Below are 12,085 nucleotides of genomic sequence, written 5' to 3'. Positions count from 1 at the left end.
AGGTTCCTAAACTATCCTAATCAATTAACATTTCTTCATTTGTATTTGACCTGTATTAATTCCAACTATAGTCCTAGAGCATCTTTGTTCTGCCTTACCTGAATAGATAATGGTATTCTTTTTCTTGGAACATATCCCTGCTGACCTGGGATTAGACCTAGTCAGACATTCTAGACAAAGTCCATTTATCTAGGTTGCAGTTCTAGACAAGTTCATCAAGGAATTCTAGACCAATCATTAAACCTTTTGGTTAAAGCAGCTTCTAGTTATACCTTCAATTTAACCATTAACTAGGTACCATGTACCATCCCCAGGAGAGATCACATGACCCCTGGCAAGGAAAGATAGTTTATAGCAATGCCACAGAAACAGTCATCAATCACTTCCACCCTCCAAAGGAAAAAAAAAGATTCCAAGAAAAAAAGCTTGAAAGAGAAAGAGATGGGTGGAAACTTTTGAAAGGAAATTACATCTAAGTTGTGCCTTGGAGAAAGGGAGAGGCACCAACAAATGTTCGAGTGTATACTATGTATGAAACTGGTGGGCAGTGGGAGAGATGCAGAAGTGGTCCTGCTTCTCAAAGAGCTGACAATGTAATGGGGGAGGAGGGAGATGTATATAAGTAACTGATCTGTGGCAGAAGGGGATAAGTGCAGAGAAGAGGTCCAAGCAAAGCACTCCAGGAGTGTCTACTATGTGCAAAGCCCTGGAAGGAGATAGCACTGGACCTAGATGTTGAAAGAAGAGGGATTCGAATAGACCGACAGAGCTGGGGGAGAGGGGGATCCATTCTAGTCGTGGGTGATGGGAGTAAATGCATTAAGATTAGTTGCCTGTACAAGATTCGGGAACAGCGATGCCATTTGGCTGAAATGGAGTGATTAGAGTGAGAAAAGCAGGAAACCTATGTTGGATTCAAATTTTGAAGGAATTTGGATGCCAGGCTAAGAAATGTATGCTTTAATTGATGGGTTGTAGGGAGCTAAGGAAGGGTTTTCAGTAGAGAAATAACAAAAATACAACAATGAATAAGGACAACAACAAATGTTAAACCAACATTATGTTGTTGCTGGAAACAGTCTGCTCTCTGAGCTTACAATTCTGCTTGGGGTGGAGGAGAGTTACAACAGGAATACAGATACTTGGTGATTTGGGGAGGAGGGAAGAATAGGGTTTGAAGATGGGCAGGATGTAAGGATCTGAGGGGCGGTGATAGTGAAGGAGAGAATTCCAGGCATGGGCTGTGCAAATGCCTGGGAGTAGAATATGCCATGTTATAAGTTTTGGGAACTGCTAGTGGGCCAGTTTGGCCAGAGGGGAGGGTATGTGAAGGACGGTGATGTGCAATAAGCCTGGAAAAATGGGTTAGAGCCATGTTGTGAAGGGTTTCAAATGCCTGTGGGTTTGTCTTTTATAAAAGAGAAAACAGTGCCCACACTCGAGCAACTGAATGAAGGATGAACTGGAAGTAGGCAAGAGAAACGAATGAGGCTAGGAGGTCAAGTCTAGACCAGAGACCAAAACTCCGAGAGGAGAGGGAGCAGGCGCCTCCCCGCGTCCTCCTTTAGAAAGCCTGGCAGAAGTGCCTGCGCCAGAGGACTACAACTCCCAACGTGCTCCGGCCGCGAACCGGAAGTGAGGGAGTCCTAAGCGGAAGTGGGCGTGTCCCGAGGCTGGAGCTTGAGGAGCTAAGGCGGCTGTGAGCTGGGCTGGGGGCTGTGTGGGTGCGTCCATCGTTCCGTGTCCTTCATTCATTTTGTGTGTGTGTGTGTGTGTGTGTGTGTGTGTGTGTGTGTGTGTGTGTGTGTGTGCGTGCGTGCGTGCGCGCGCGCCCGAAGTGGAGGTCTGTGTGTCAAATTTTGTGTATGAGGCAATCTTCATAAGGTGGTGACTATGTGCTCGAGATTCCTGCAGGAGAAGATGCTGTGGGTGAGAGATTGTGGGTGTGATTGCGTGTGCAGGCGGATCTTGGAGGGGAAGATGCTCCGTGTGTGAGAATGAGTGGTGTGTGTGTCTGTCTGTCGCTGCCTCTGTCTCTCTCTCTCTCACTCTCTCACTCTCTGTCTCTGGTGCACACCTGCGCACGCTCACATGCTCGCGTTCCTGCAGATCTTGCCGGAGAGAATGCTCTGGGTGTGAGATTGTCTGTCTGTCTGTGTCTCTCTATTTTGCTGTCACCTGCACATGCTCATATGCTCCCGTTCCCGTGATCTTGCAGGAGAAAGATGTTTTGGGTGTGAGATTGTGTGGTGTGTGTCTGTCTGTATCTGTCTGTCCCGAACCTGCGCATGCTCACATGGTTGCATTCTGCAGAACTTGCAGGAGAGAATGCCCTAGGTGTTAGATTATATGTTTTTGTGTATGTGTATCTGTCTTCTCCGCGCCTGCGCATGCTCACATAGGTTCTGCAGAGATTGCAGGAGAGGATGCTCTGGGTGTGAGATTGTGTGTTTTTGTGTATGTGTATCTGTCTTCTCTGCGCCTGCGCATGCTCACATAGGTTCTGCAGATCTTGGAGGAGAGGATGCTCTGGGTGTGAGATTCTGTCTGTCTGTCTCTCTCTCTTTTGCTGTCACCTGCGCATGCTCATACGGTCCCGTTTCCGTGATCTTACAGGAGAAGATGTTTTGGGTGTGAGATTGTGTGGCGTGTATCTGTCTGTATCTGTCTGTCCCGAACCTGCGCAGTTCTGGAGAGTTTGCAGGAGAGAATGCCCTAGGTGTGAGATCATGTGTTTTTGTGTATGTGTATCTGTCTTCTCCACGCCTGCGCATGCTCACATAGGTTCTGCAGAGGTTGCAGGAAAGGATGCTCTGGGTGTGAGATTGTGTGTTTGTGTGTGTCATGCACACATGCGCATGCTCACACACTCCCTTTCCCGCAGTTCCCGCAGGAGAGAATGCTTAGGGTTTGAGATTTTATGTGTGTATGCGTGTATCTCTCTCTCTCTCTCTCTCTCTCTCTCTCTCTCACATACAGCATCCTCCCCTCCAAGATCAGCCTGCATATGCAACCACATACATGATCACACACAATCACAACCCAGAACATCGTCTCCTGCTGGATCTGAGCAGGTGAGCATGCCCAGGATGTGTATGAGTGTGTGTGTGAGTGAGGGGGGGTGGGGATGTGGAGGTAGAGTAGGGAAGGGAGGTTGGTTTATGTGTGAGACTTTGTATATGGACATGTAGTTGTGTGTTTCTGCAGATCTTGTAGGAGAAGATGCTAGGTGTGACACCGTGTATGATTATGTGTATATGTGTGATTTTGTGTGCTGGAATATTTTGAATGAGAGGATGGTCTCTGGGTATGACTGTTTGGGTGACTGTGCCTGTGAGTCTTAAAGGGGAGGATACTCCACATGTGGGATTTTGTGTGAGTGTGCGTGTTACTGTGTGTGCCCATAAATCTCAAAGGAGAAGATGCTACATGTGTGGGGAGTCAGGAATTGTATCTATCTGACTATATTTGTGTGTGGCAGAATGTTCATGGTATTGTGGAAAGGGCCCTGGATTTGGAATTAGAAGACCTGAGTTCAAGTCCTGGCCTTGCCACTTATTAGTTGTGTGGTCTTTGGTGAATCCCTTCACCTCTCTGAGCCTCAGTTTCATCATGTGTCAGATGAGAAGGATGGACTTGATCTCCTTCCAACTCTGGCATTTATTGTGTATGTGACTAATTATGTCTGACTGTGTGTGACTCAGTGACTGGGTCATTGAGTAGGATTAGTAGGAGATGCTGGGCAGGTCATTGTATTGGGATGGGGGTAGAAGGAGATCCCTGTTGGGAGTGGAAGAGGTGATGATAAGTGAGGAAGTTAGGGAGTCTCAGGGTGGCTGGTGGTGGGAAATGCTCATTGCACTCATCTGATTCCCTTCCCCAGGTTCCCTTCATCCCCTAGCTATGGGGCTCCTGTTGGATTCACACAGGCGTCGGGCCTTGGCACGGTTGCTCCTGCGCCTCAACACTCCACTCTGGTGAGGGTTCTACCCTGCTCAACCCTCAGCCATCTGATGGCTCTCTTCTTTCTGGCTTCTCAACCATCCATTTCCCTTCTGGTCCTTGGCCATGTCCAGTGCCCCATCCTCACTTCTTCCTGCCTCCCTTTACCTGGGCTTAAACATACACACAATGTGTCATCTATGTAAGAGATTCTAACCCCCCAAAAAAATATCAGCCATGGTCTCCAAGTTCTTTACCTGCCTCCCAAACCCAGGTTTCTCAGTCCCTGGGAGTTGGAGGGGACATAGAGGCAGGAAAGAATGACTCCCCCAGAAAGCTATTATATATTAGGTGGGGACTTGGGTCTTAGTGGTCATAGGCTATGTCTGCTTCCCATGCCTCAGTGGCTTCCCATCCCCTTCCCTCCTCCGCCTGCTCCTTTGGGTTTTAGAAGGGTGAATTCCATGGACTTGGCACTTACAAGGTGAATGATGAGAAAGAAATAGGCAGTACTGTAATTCCTCATGGTGAGCTGTGTGGTAGATGGTTGCCAGGGTTTCAGTGCCCCCTAACCTGTTTCTTTGCCAGTGTGGTGAGCTATTTGGCTGGTGCGTTTTGGTTCCTGGCCCTGGCCTTTTCACCACTGACACAGAATACATACATATCGGAGAATGCTATGGGTTCCACTATGGTGGAGGAGCAGTTTGAAGGTGGAGAACATGCCCTCAGCTTTGCCAGAGATTTCATTGCCCAACGCAGGAAAACAGGGTGAGTAGCAGGTCAGATAGAAAACTGTGTGGGTCCTGTGGAAGATCCCCTTTTGCATTGTTATACACCGTGGGTTTCCTTTCAGAGGGCAAGTTTGGAGGGTTCTTCTTAGAGGGAACACTGGGGGATCCACTCTTTTTGTAGGTCTTGTCTGTGGACATCTGACCCACTCCTCTTTTCCCCTAACCAGAAATTTGCCTGTGGCCTGGCTGGAGCGGACCATGCGTTCTGTGGGACTGGAAGTTTATAGTCAAAGCTTTTCCCGAACATTGCCCTTCCCTGATGAGACCCACGAACGATATGTACTGCAGGGGCCACTTGGAGGATGGAGGGGACACTGTGGGGTCATTCAGGAGAACAGAAGGGATGCTATGGGGAAAACAGAAGAACCACTTAGAGGAGATAGTTTGGAATCCCTTTGGAATTTAATGTCTACTATAGGTTCAAAAGGCATTGGTAGAGGAATTGAGGGGACCACTCAGAGGAGGTATTTGGGGAGGATGGAGGTCCACTGGACCCACTGGAATGGGGAGGAGGAACACCATGGTGGGGGTAATCAGGGTTCCAGCAGGAAATAGAGCAGTAACAGTGTTGGGAGCAGGTTGTGAGTAAAATAATCTGTGTCACTGTGTGTCTGTTTTCCCACATGGTGACCTGTGTTAGTGCCTCTGCAGATGGTGTCAGGTACCAACGTGTATGGGATCCTTCGAGCTCCAAGGGCAGCCAGCACTGAGTCACTGGTGCTCATTGTGCCCTCCAGCCCTGAAACCCTCAATGCCCAGGCAGTAGGACTGCTGTTGTCCTTGGCTGCTTACTTCCGGAGTAAGGGCATGGGGGGTTGGTAATGAGGAGGGTGGTAAGGAAGTGTTGGTGAGAGTGATCCAAGAGTGATTCCTGAGACTGACTCTGGGATAAGGGTTGAGCCCTTGGGACTGACACTTGAGGTATGGACCAGGAATGACTCCAGGAGGTTTATCCTGGAGGGACCCTGACAAGTAACTGATTGCCTCCTACCACCTCTTCTTTTTCCCTTCCCTTCTGCCCAGGTCAGATTTATTGGGCCAAGGACATCATCTTCCTGGTGACAGAGCATGACTTGCTGGGCACAGAGGCTTGGCTAGAAGCCTACCATGATGTCAACATTACTGGTAGGACCCCCTGTACTCTTCCAAGTCCCTTTCTTGAATAAGGCTCCAGCTGACCCCTTCTTTTAATAATAATGTTAAATCCATGAGTGTAACCATCTTGCTCCTCTTATCACAGCATAGTAAAAATAATCCTCATTTCACCCTTTGACCACCAGGGAATATAGTCTTTTTTTTTTTTTTAAGCAATTGGGGTTAAGTAACTTGCTCAAGGTTACACGGCCAGTTATTTTGAAGGGAATATAATATTAAGACCCAGGGTGAACCATAGAAACCCAGAACTTGAAGGGACCTCAGGGGTCATTAGTCCAATCCATCTCTGAGCAAACGTCACTTCTTCCAATCCCTAAAAGGCATTCCCCAGTCTCCAACTGAAGATCGCCAGTGAAGGGAAGGCAGCCTACACAGTCCACTTTAAGATAGCTCTCATTGTTAGTTCATCTCCTTCATTTAACACAAGAACACACTGAAGCCAGAGGTTAAGTGACTTACTCAGGTCATATAGGTAATCTCAGGGGCGGCTAGGTGGCACAGTGAGTAAAGCACTGGCCCTGGAGTCAGGAGGACCCGAGTTTGGTTCCGGCCTCAGACACTTAACACCCACACACAAAAAAACAACTAGCCATGTAACCTTAGGCAAGTTACTTAACCCCAATTGCCCTCCAAAAGGCAAAGAAAAAAAAATATATATATATAGGTAATCTCAGTTCTGAGTCCTACTGCAATGACAACCCCTTTTTTCCCTTCCCCTCCCTGTAGGGATGCAGTCGTCTGCACTTCGGGGCCGTGCAGGAGCCATCCAGGCAGCAGTGGCCCTGGAGCTGAATAGTGATGTGGTCACCAGTCTGGATGTGGCTGTGGAGGGCCTGAATGGGCAGTTACCTAACCTGGACCTTCTCAATCTCTTCCATGCCTTCTGTCAGAAGGAGTCTCTGCTCTGCACCCTGCAGGGAAAGGTGGTACTAGATCCTGCCCTCCACATAGCTTCCTTGGCTGGATAGGGGGGTTCCTGATGGGAGGTGTCCTGTCCTTCTCTCCATCCATCCCTTCTTCCTATAGATGTCAATGCTACATAAGATGTTCTGGCTTTCTGTCTTTTCCTTCCCTCTGTTCCCTATAGCTACTACAACCAGTTAATATATCCCAGGTGGGAGTCTTCATCCTTCACACATTGCCTCCTTCCCCTGACCTCATTGGATCTCACGGCCCTGTATCCCATTACTGCACCCTTCTGACTCTATACTTTCCCTTGCTCCTCCCACAGTTGCTGTACTCTAACTGGACTATCTTTGTTGTGGGCATCCTTAACCCCTTTTTTTTGTCTCCTCATAGCCATCACAGTGGGACTCCCTGGCCCTTTGAATCCCCGTGTTTCTCTTGTCATTGCTAGGAATGGATGGAGTATTCTTCCTAAGGATGTTTACCCCCTGATGCTTATGCTCCCCTGTAATGGCCCAGGATAAGCGGGGTATCCCCTGGGCCTCTGTGCTTTACCATAGATGCAACTTCCCTGGATCCCCTGGAGGTGTTTTAGCCTTCTGACCCAGTGGGCTATCTCCATATGTACCCATACTTGACTGGGAACACCCAAACCTCTATACTTTCCCATAGCTGGCCAGGGCCATCCATGTTGAAGAATATTCTAGGCCATTGACCCCTATGCTCCCTCCACAGCTGCAACATTCAGACTGGGCATCTCTAGGAGGCTCCCTACATGGACTGCAGACATTGATGCTCATGGTCCTGCGTCAGGCTTCTGGCCGCCCTCATGGGCCCCATGGGCTTTTCCTGCGCTACCACGTAGAAGCCATCACCCTACGTGGTATCAACAGCTTCCGCCAGTATAAGTACGACATGACTGCTGTGGGCAAGTAAGTTCCTAGGAAGGGGTAAGAATGACATGGGCAGCACCCCTTCAGGGGGATAGGTAACCAGAGGAGGTCAGCTGATCTTGGGTAGGCTTCTAGCCAGGCCTCTGTTTTGTCTGATCTTTGTCAGCCTTCCTCCCACCCAGGTAACTAAGGCACTTTCATGATGATAACAGTAGTTGACATTTCTAAAACCCTAAACATTACAAAGCACTCTTCTTACAGCATTTCTTAATGTGAAAATTCTTCTGCTATAGTGAAAAGTACCTCCTTCTCTTCCTCTCTCTGCTCACTCTAGCTTTTTAGTTGCTGGCTAATGTCACTATTCTTCAAGAGTTCCTTTGGCCTCAGCTCTCTCCCATACCCACACACAGCATGAGGATTCTGGGGTCCAGACTGTCTTCTCTGTCTCCCCTCTTCAGCCTGGGATGGAGGTTGTCCTTCCCCTTGTCCCTTGATGAAAGCCTTCTTTTCTGTTACATGACCTGGTCCTTCCCTCCTCGTCTTTCCCCCCTCACTACATCTACCCAACAGAAGTTTAGTACCCATTATGTTCAGAGCCATATGCCCAAAGCTGGAAGAAATACAAAGTTTAGAAAAACTAAAGTCCTACTCCTAATGGAGCTAGGCTACCATTCTAGTGGGACGATAAGGCACCGATGCAGATAACTCTAGGGCACCGTATTGCATGATAAGGGCTTTGAGAATTACACAGCAAAATGCAGTGTGAGGTCTGAGCAGTAAAGTCATTACCAACTTGGGGAAGGGGGGAGAGGAATCAGGAAAGGCTTCACAAAAGAGTTTTTTTTGTAGGGCTTTAAAAACTGATTCAGAATGAATGATGTGAACACTGGAATCAAGGTGTGGGAGAGCAAAAGGCATATTTGGGGGTCATAAAAGAATCTGGTTTGACTGGAGCATGGAGTGGAATAATGTGAGATGAGGCTAGAAGAGGAGATTGTAATTAGGCAGTAGAGAGCCTACCTCTCCTCTGAATACAGACCCTCAGCTCTGGCCTAGCCATTGCAGCTGTCCCTAAAGAGACTTCCTTTTCACTATAGACCCCTCAGGGGTTTACAGAACACTTCTGCATTTAAAGATAACTCAGTATTTAACCTGGAGGAACCTTAGAGATTCTCTGGGTCTTCAAGGGTCTTCAACCTTTGTAGTTCCTGGAACCATCCAGTGAAGCTATGGCTCTCATCCCAGAAGGATACTTTTAAATCCATAACATAAAAAAGCAGGATTACAAAAGAAACTGACAGTACTGAAATGCAGTTATCAAAATATTTAATAATCAAGGTCACAGACCTCCAGCTAAAGAACCCCTGATCCGGTCCAAACCTCATTTTGCAGACCAGGAAACTACGATGCAACATGAGCAATTTGACATGGCCAAAGCTGTACAAGCCAGGGCCTTGGGTTCAAGTCCTTTGACTCCTGGCCCAGCGCTCCTTCCGTTTCATCCTGCTGCCTCTCTGTTGCTCTGGCAGCTTTTAATAGATTATTCTCGTCTTGGCATAGAGAGCTGAGGCTCTGTATCAGAGGGGGCTTCCTTGGGGGTGGCTGACTAAGTGGACCGTCTTCCTTCCCCAGGACCTTGGAGGGGATGTTCCGCAAACTGAACAATCTTCTTGAGCGACTGCACCAGTCCTACTTTTTCTACCTCTTACCATCGCTGTCACGGTTTGTCTCCATTGGTCTCTACATGCCTGCCATTGGCTTCCTACTTTTCATCCCTGGTCTGAAGATATCCTTCCTTGTGTGTACAGGTGTTGGGGATGGGGAGAGGTGGCCTAGGGACTCAGGGAGTATCCTCAGATGAACAAGGGAGAGGGAAAGCAGGAAAGGCTGGGAATCACATGATCCGGTGGGGTGGGGATGGAAAGGAGCTTCCCAGTCTTGTCATTGCCCTTGACTAGGTCATGCCCTGGAACTGTGGGTGAAGCTCAATAAGGCGGACTTCGGCCCTGAGGAGCAGTCAGGCCCCAATCACACCCCTGCCCAACCTGTTGGACAGGTGAGAGAATAAGAAAAACCAACTGGGCGGCGGGGGGGGGGGGGGTGGAGGTTTGAGTTGTTCACAGTGGACAGGGAAAAAAGACTAGGTCTAACCTGCCATTGTGCTTGGAAATGTAGCCCTGAAGGGGAAGTGATCTTGTTCTTCCCGACCATTTCCCTTTGCCTGCCTGACTTGGGTCCTGTCCTCTTAGAGTTCTGTTACACCCCACCCCCACCCCCAATACACACCCACCTAGGATACCCTGGGGAGCAGTTCTGATGCTGATTCCTTGCTGGTTCCTCTACTGTAACTCCCTCTCCCCATTTTCCCCTAAAGTGTGATGCTATTCCCTTGTGATTCCATGCTACCCCCAGGATGTGATTTGACCCCTATGACTGTCCCCCCTCTTATATAACTTTGATTCCCTGTGTCTTTCTAGGATGCCCGAGGTGTGGCCCTTACCCCTCTGGTGGCCCCTGTGCTGATATCTCAGGCCACAGGTTTGGCCCTGTACCTGTTGCCTGTCATGGGCCAGCATGTGGCTGCCCAGCACTTCCCTGTGGCTGAGGCTGAGGCTGTGGTGCTCACGCTGCTTGCCATCTATGTGGCTGGCCTGGCCTTGCCTCACAGCACCCACCGGTGAGCTCCAAAAGGGATGGGCTCACAGCACCTACTGTTGAAATATAGTGGGAGAAGACTCATGATGGGATGGGTTGGCTCAGATTGTGCGAGTGCATAGTGTGAAGCCTCTGAACCATGTCTCATTCTCACCAGGGTCGTGAGCAGCAGTCCCCGAGGCCCAGACAGTGGGTGGATGGCCCTAAAGCTCCTAGCCCTGCTCTACCTGGCAATACAGCTGGGCTGTATCTCCCTCTTCAACTTCTCTCTGGGCTTTTTGCTTGCAGTTACCATGGTGCCTGCTGCTGCCCTCACCCAGCCCAGTGGACCCAGGTCTGCATATGCCATTGCCCTCTACTCCCACCCTAAGCCTAGTACACAGTCCTGTGTTTCTTCTCTCTCCCCAACTTGGGAACTTCCCATCTCCTGTATTCCCTCCCCCTGCCTCTCCCATAGGGACCTCTCCTTCCTGGAAACCTTATCCCCTGATCTTGCCTTTTTCCCCTTACCAGGTTTCTGTATGCGGTGTTACTAGTGCTGGTGAGTCCAGGGGCCACCCTCCTAGGCAGCCTTTTCCTGTGGCGTGAGCTGCAGGAGGCACCCCTGACGCTTGCTGAGGGCTGGCAGCTGTTCCTCAGCGCTCTGGCCCAAGGTGTCCTAGACCACCACCTCTATGGTGCCCTGCTTTTCCCACTGCTCTCCCTAGGCCTCTACCCCTGCTGGTTACTCTTTTGGAATGTCCTCTTCTGGAAATAGTGACCCCACCCCCACTCCTTCATTATCCCTCGGGCTCACTGAAACCAAGAGGGAGCTGAGGAATAGTCCCCTTGTGTCTGTGGTAAAGAATTTTATAAATGTACATACAGTTGGATGGGCTCTTCGAGGTCATCCAGTTCAACCTCATCTTTTAAAGAGTGAAACAGTATTGGAGCAGGGAAAAGACAAGGTCACACAATGAGTTAACAGAGCTGGGACTCTAACTCAGGCCTTACCTGCAGGCCAAAGTTCTTAGACTGACATTCCCACAGTCTTTGGCAATCCATACTTCAATACTACCTGGGGACTTGTTAACCCAGGGCCGGTACCTGCTGCTGGAAGGAAGTAGGGCTGTGTGGCTGCTTACAATGGGAGTAGGGGGGCTGAGGAGGGGAAAGGGGGGTCCCCACATGCTCCAAAGCAGCAATTTGATTGGGTTGCTTTGGGAGGACCTCTCTGTGTGTTTCTTCCCCACCCTAAGGAAATAAACAGGTCTGGGGGGTTTTTGTGTGTGGCTTTTGTGCGTTTTTTGGTTCCTGATCCTTTTCTTCCTGGTCTAATCCTTTGGGGGGAGTCATAACAGGTGGTGGGGTCAGAAGCACCAGAGAGACCAGTTCAGCTGCCAGGATTGGGGACATGCAGAAAAGAGAGGCCTGACTTCACTCTATATCAGTCAGTATCATAAGATTTGGGGATTTTAGTGTACAGCAAGGTTGATAGGAACCACTTCAGCTACATGAGGAGAGACCTGGTATCTAGGACCAGGGAGGTGATGGTCCCAATGCATTCTTACCTGCTCATAATACATATAAAGCATGATTTCAAGTTCTGAGCACCACATTGCTTAGGGCAACTAGGTGACCATAGTAGGTACAGTGCTGAATTTGAACTATGGAAGACCTCAGGTCCTCATCTGCAAAATGGGGAGAATGATAGCACCTACCTCAGATCAAAGGCGATGAAATATGTTAAGCACTTTGTGTACT

The 12,085-nt window shown here is 49.1% G+C and overlaps 1 protein-coding gene across 3 annotated transcripts; it reads left to right on the top strand.

Moving 5' to 3' along the window:
• The first annotated feature begins 1,606 nt into the window (after positions 1-1,606).
• On the top strand, positions 1,607-11,603 carry GPAA1 (glycosylphosphatidylinositol anchor attachment 1). 3 transcript variants are annotated; one of them, XM_069097046.1, is made up of 13 exons: positions 1,607-1,724; positions 3,884-3,977; positions 4,531-4,710; positions 4,901-5,012; positions 5,385-5,532; positions 5,757-5,858; positions 6,615-6,811; positions 7,530-7,726; positions 9,320-9,473; positions 9,651-9,743; positions 10,165-10,364; positions 10,500-10,676; positions 10,856-11,603. In XM_069097046.1, the coding sequence occupies exons 2-13, from the start codon at positions 3,904-3,906 to the stop codon at positions 11,097-11,099; spliced, it is 1,878 nt and encodes a 625-aa protein (XP_068953147.1). In that variant the 5' UTR covers positions 1,607-1,724; positions 3,884-3,903; the 3' UTR covers positions 11,100-11,603. The 3 variants fall into 3 exon arrangements, with proteins under 3 accessions (XP_068953147.1, XP_068953148.1, XP_068953149.1); XM_069097047.1 differs by having other exon boundaries at positions 1,639-1,699; XM_069097048.1 differs by having other exon boundaries at positions 1,646-1,693.
• The last annotated feature ends 482 nt before the right edge of the window (positions 11,604-12,085 follow it).

Source organism: Petaurus breviceps, unplaced genomic scaffold, assembly GCF_028583685.1.
Source record: "Petaurus breviceps papuanus isolate PSGF00001 unplaced genomic scaffold, PetGlider_PUasm1.0 350, whole genome shotgun sequence".
Taxonomy (NCBI): Eukaryota; Metazoa; Chordata; class Mammalia; order Diprotodontia; family Petauridae; genus Petaurus; species Petaurus breviceps.
The sequence above is the reverse complement of the archived record's forward strand: the minus strand, read 5'-3'. Positions and strand labels throughout refer to the sequence as shown.

What these genes read in the sequence shown, in the direction of transcription:
- GPAA1 (XM_069097046.1), top strand. Translation starts at nt 3,904, where the DNA reads ATGGGGCTCCTGTTGGATTCACACAGGCGTCGGGCCTTGGCACGGTTG. An exon ending in CGCCTCAACACTCCACTCTG is followed by an intron (nt 3,978 to 4,530) that starts GTGAGGGTTCTA and finishes TTTCTTTGCCAG; the next exon opens with TGTGGTGAGCTATTTGGCTG. An exon ending in GACATGACTGCTGTGGGCAA is followed by an intron (nt 7,727 to 9,319) that starts GTAAGTTCCTAG and finishes TTCCTTCCCCAG; the next exon opens with GACCTTGGAGGGGATGTTCC.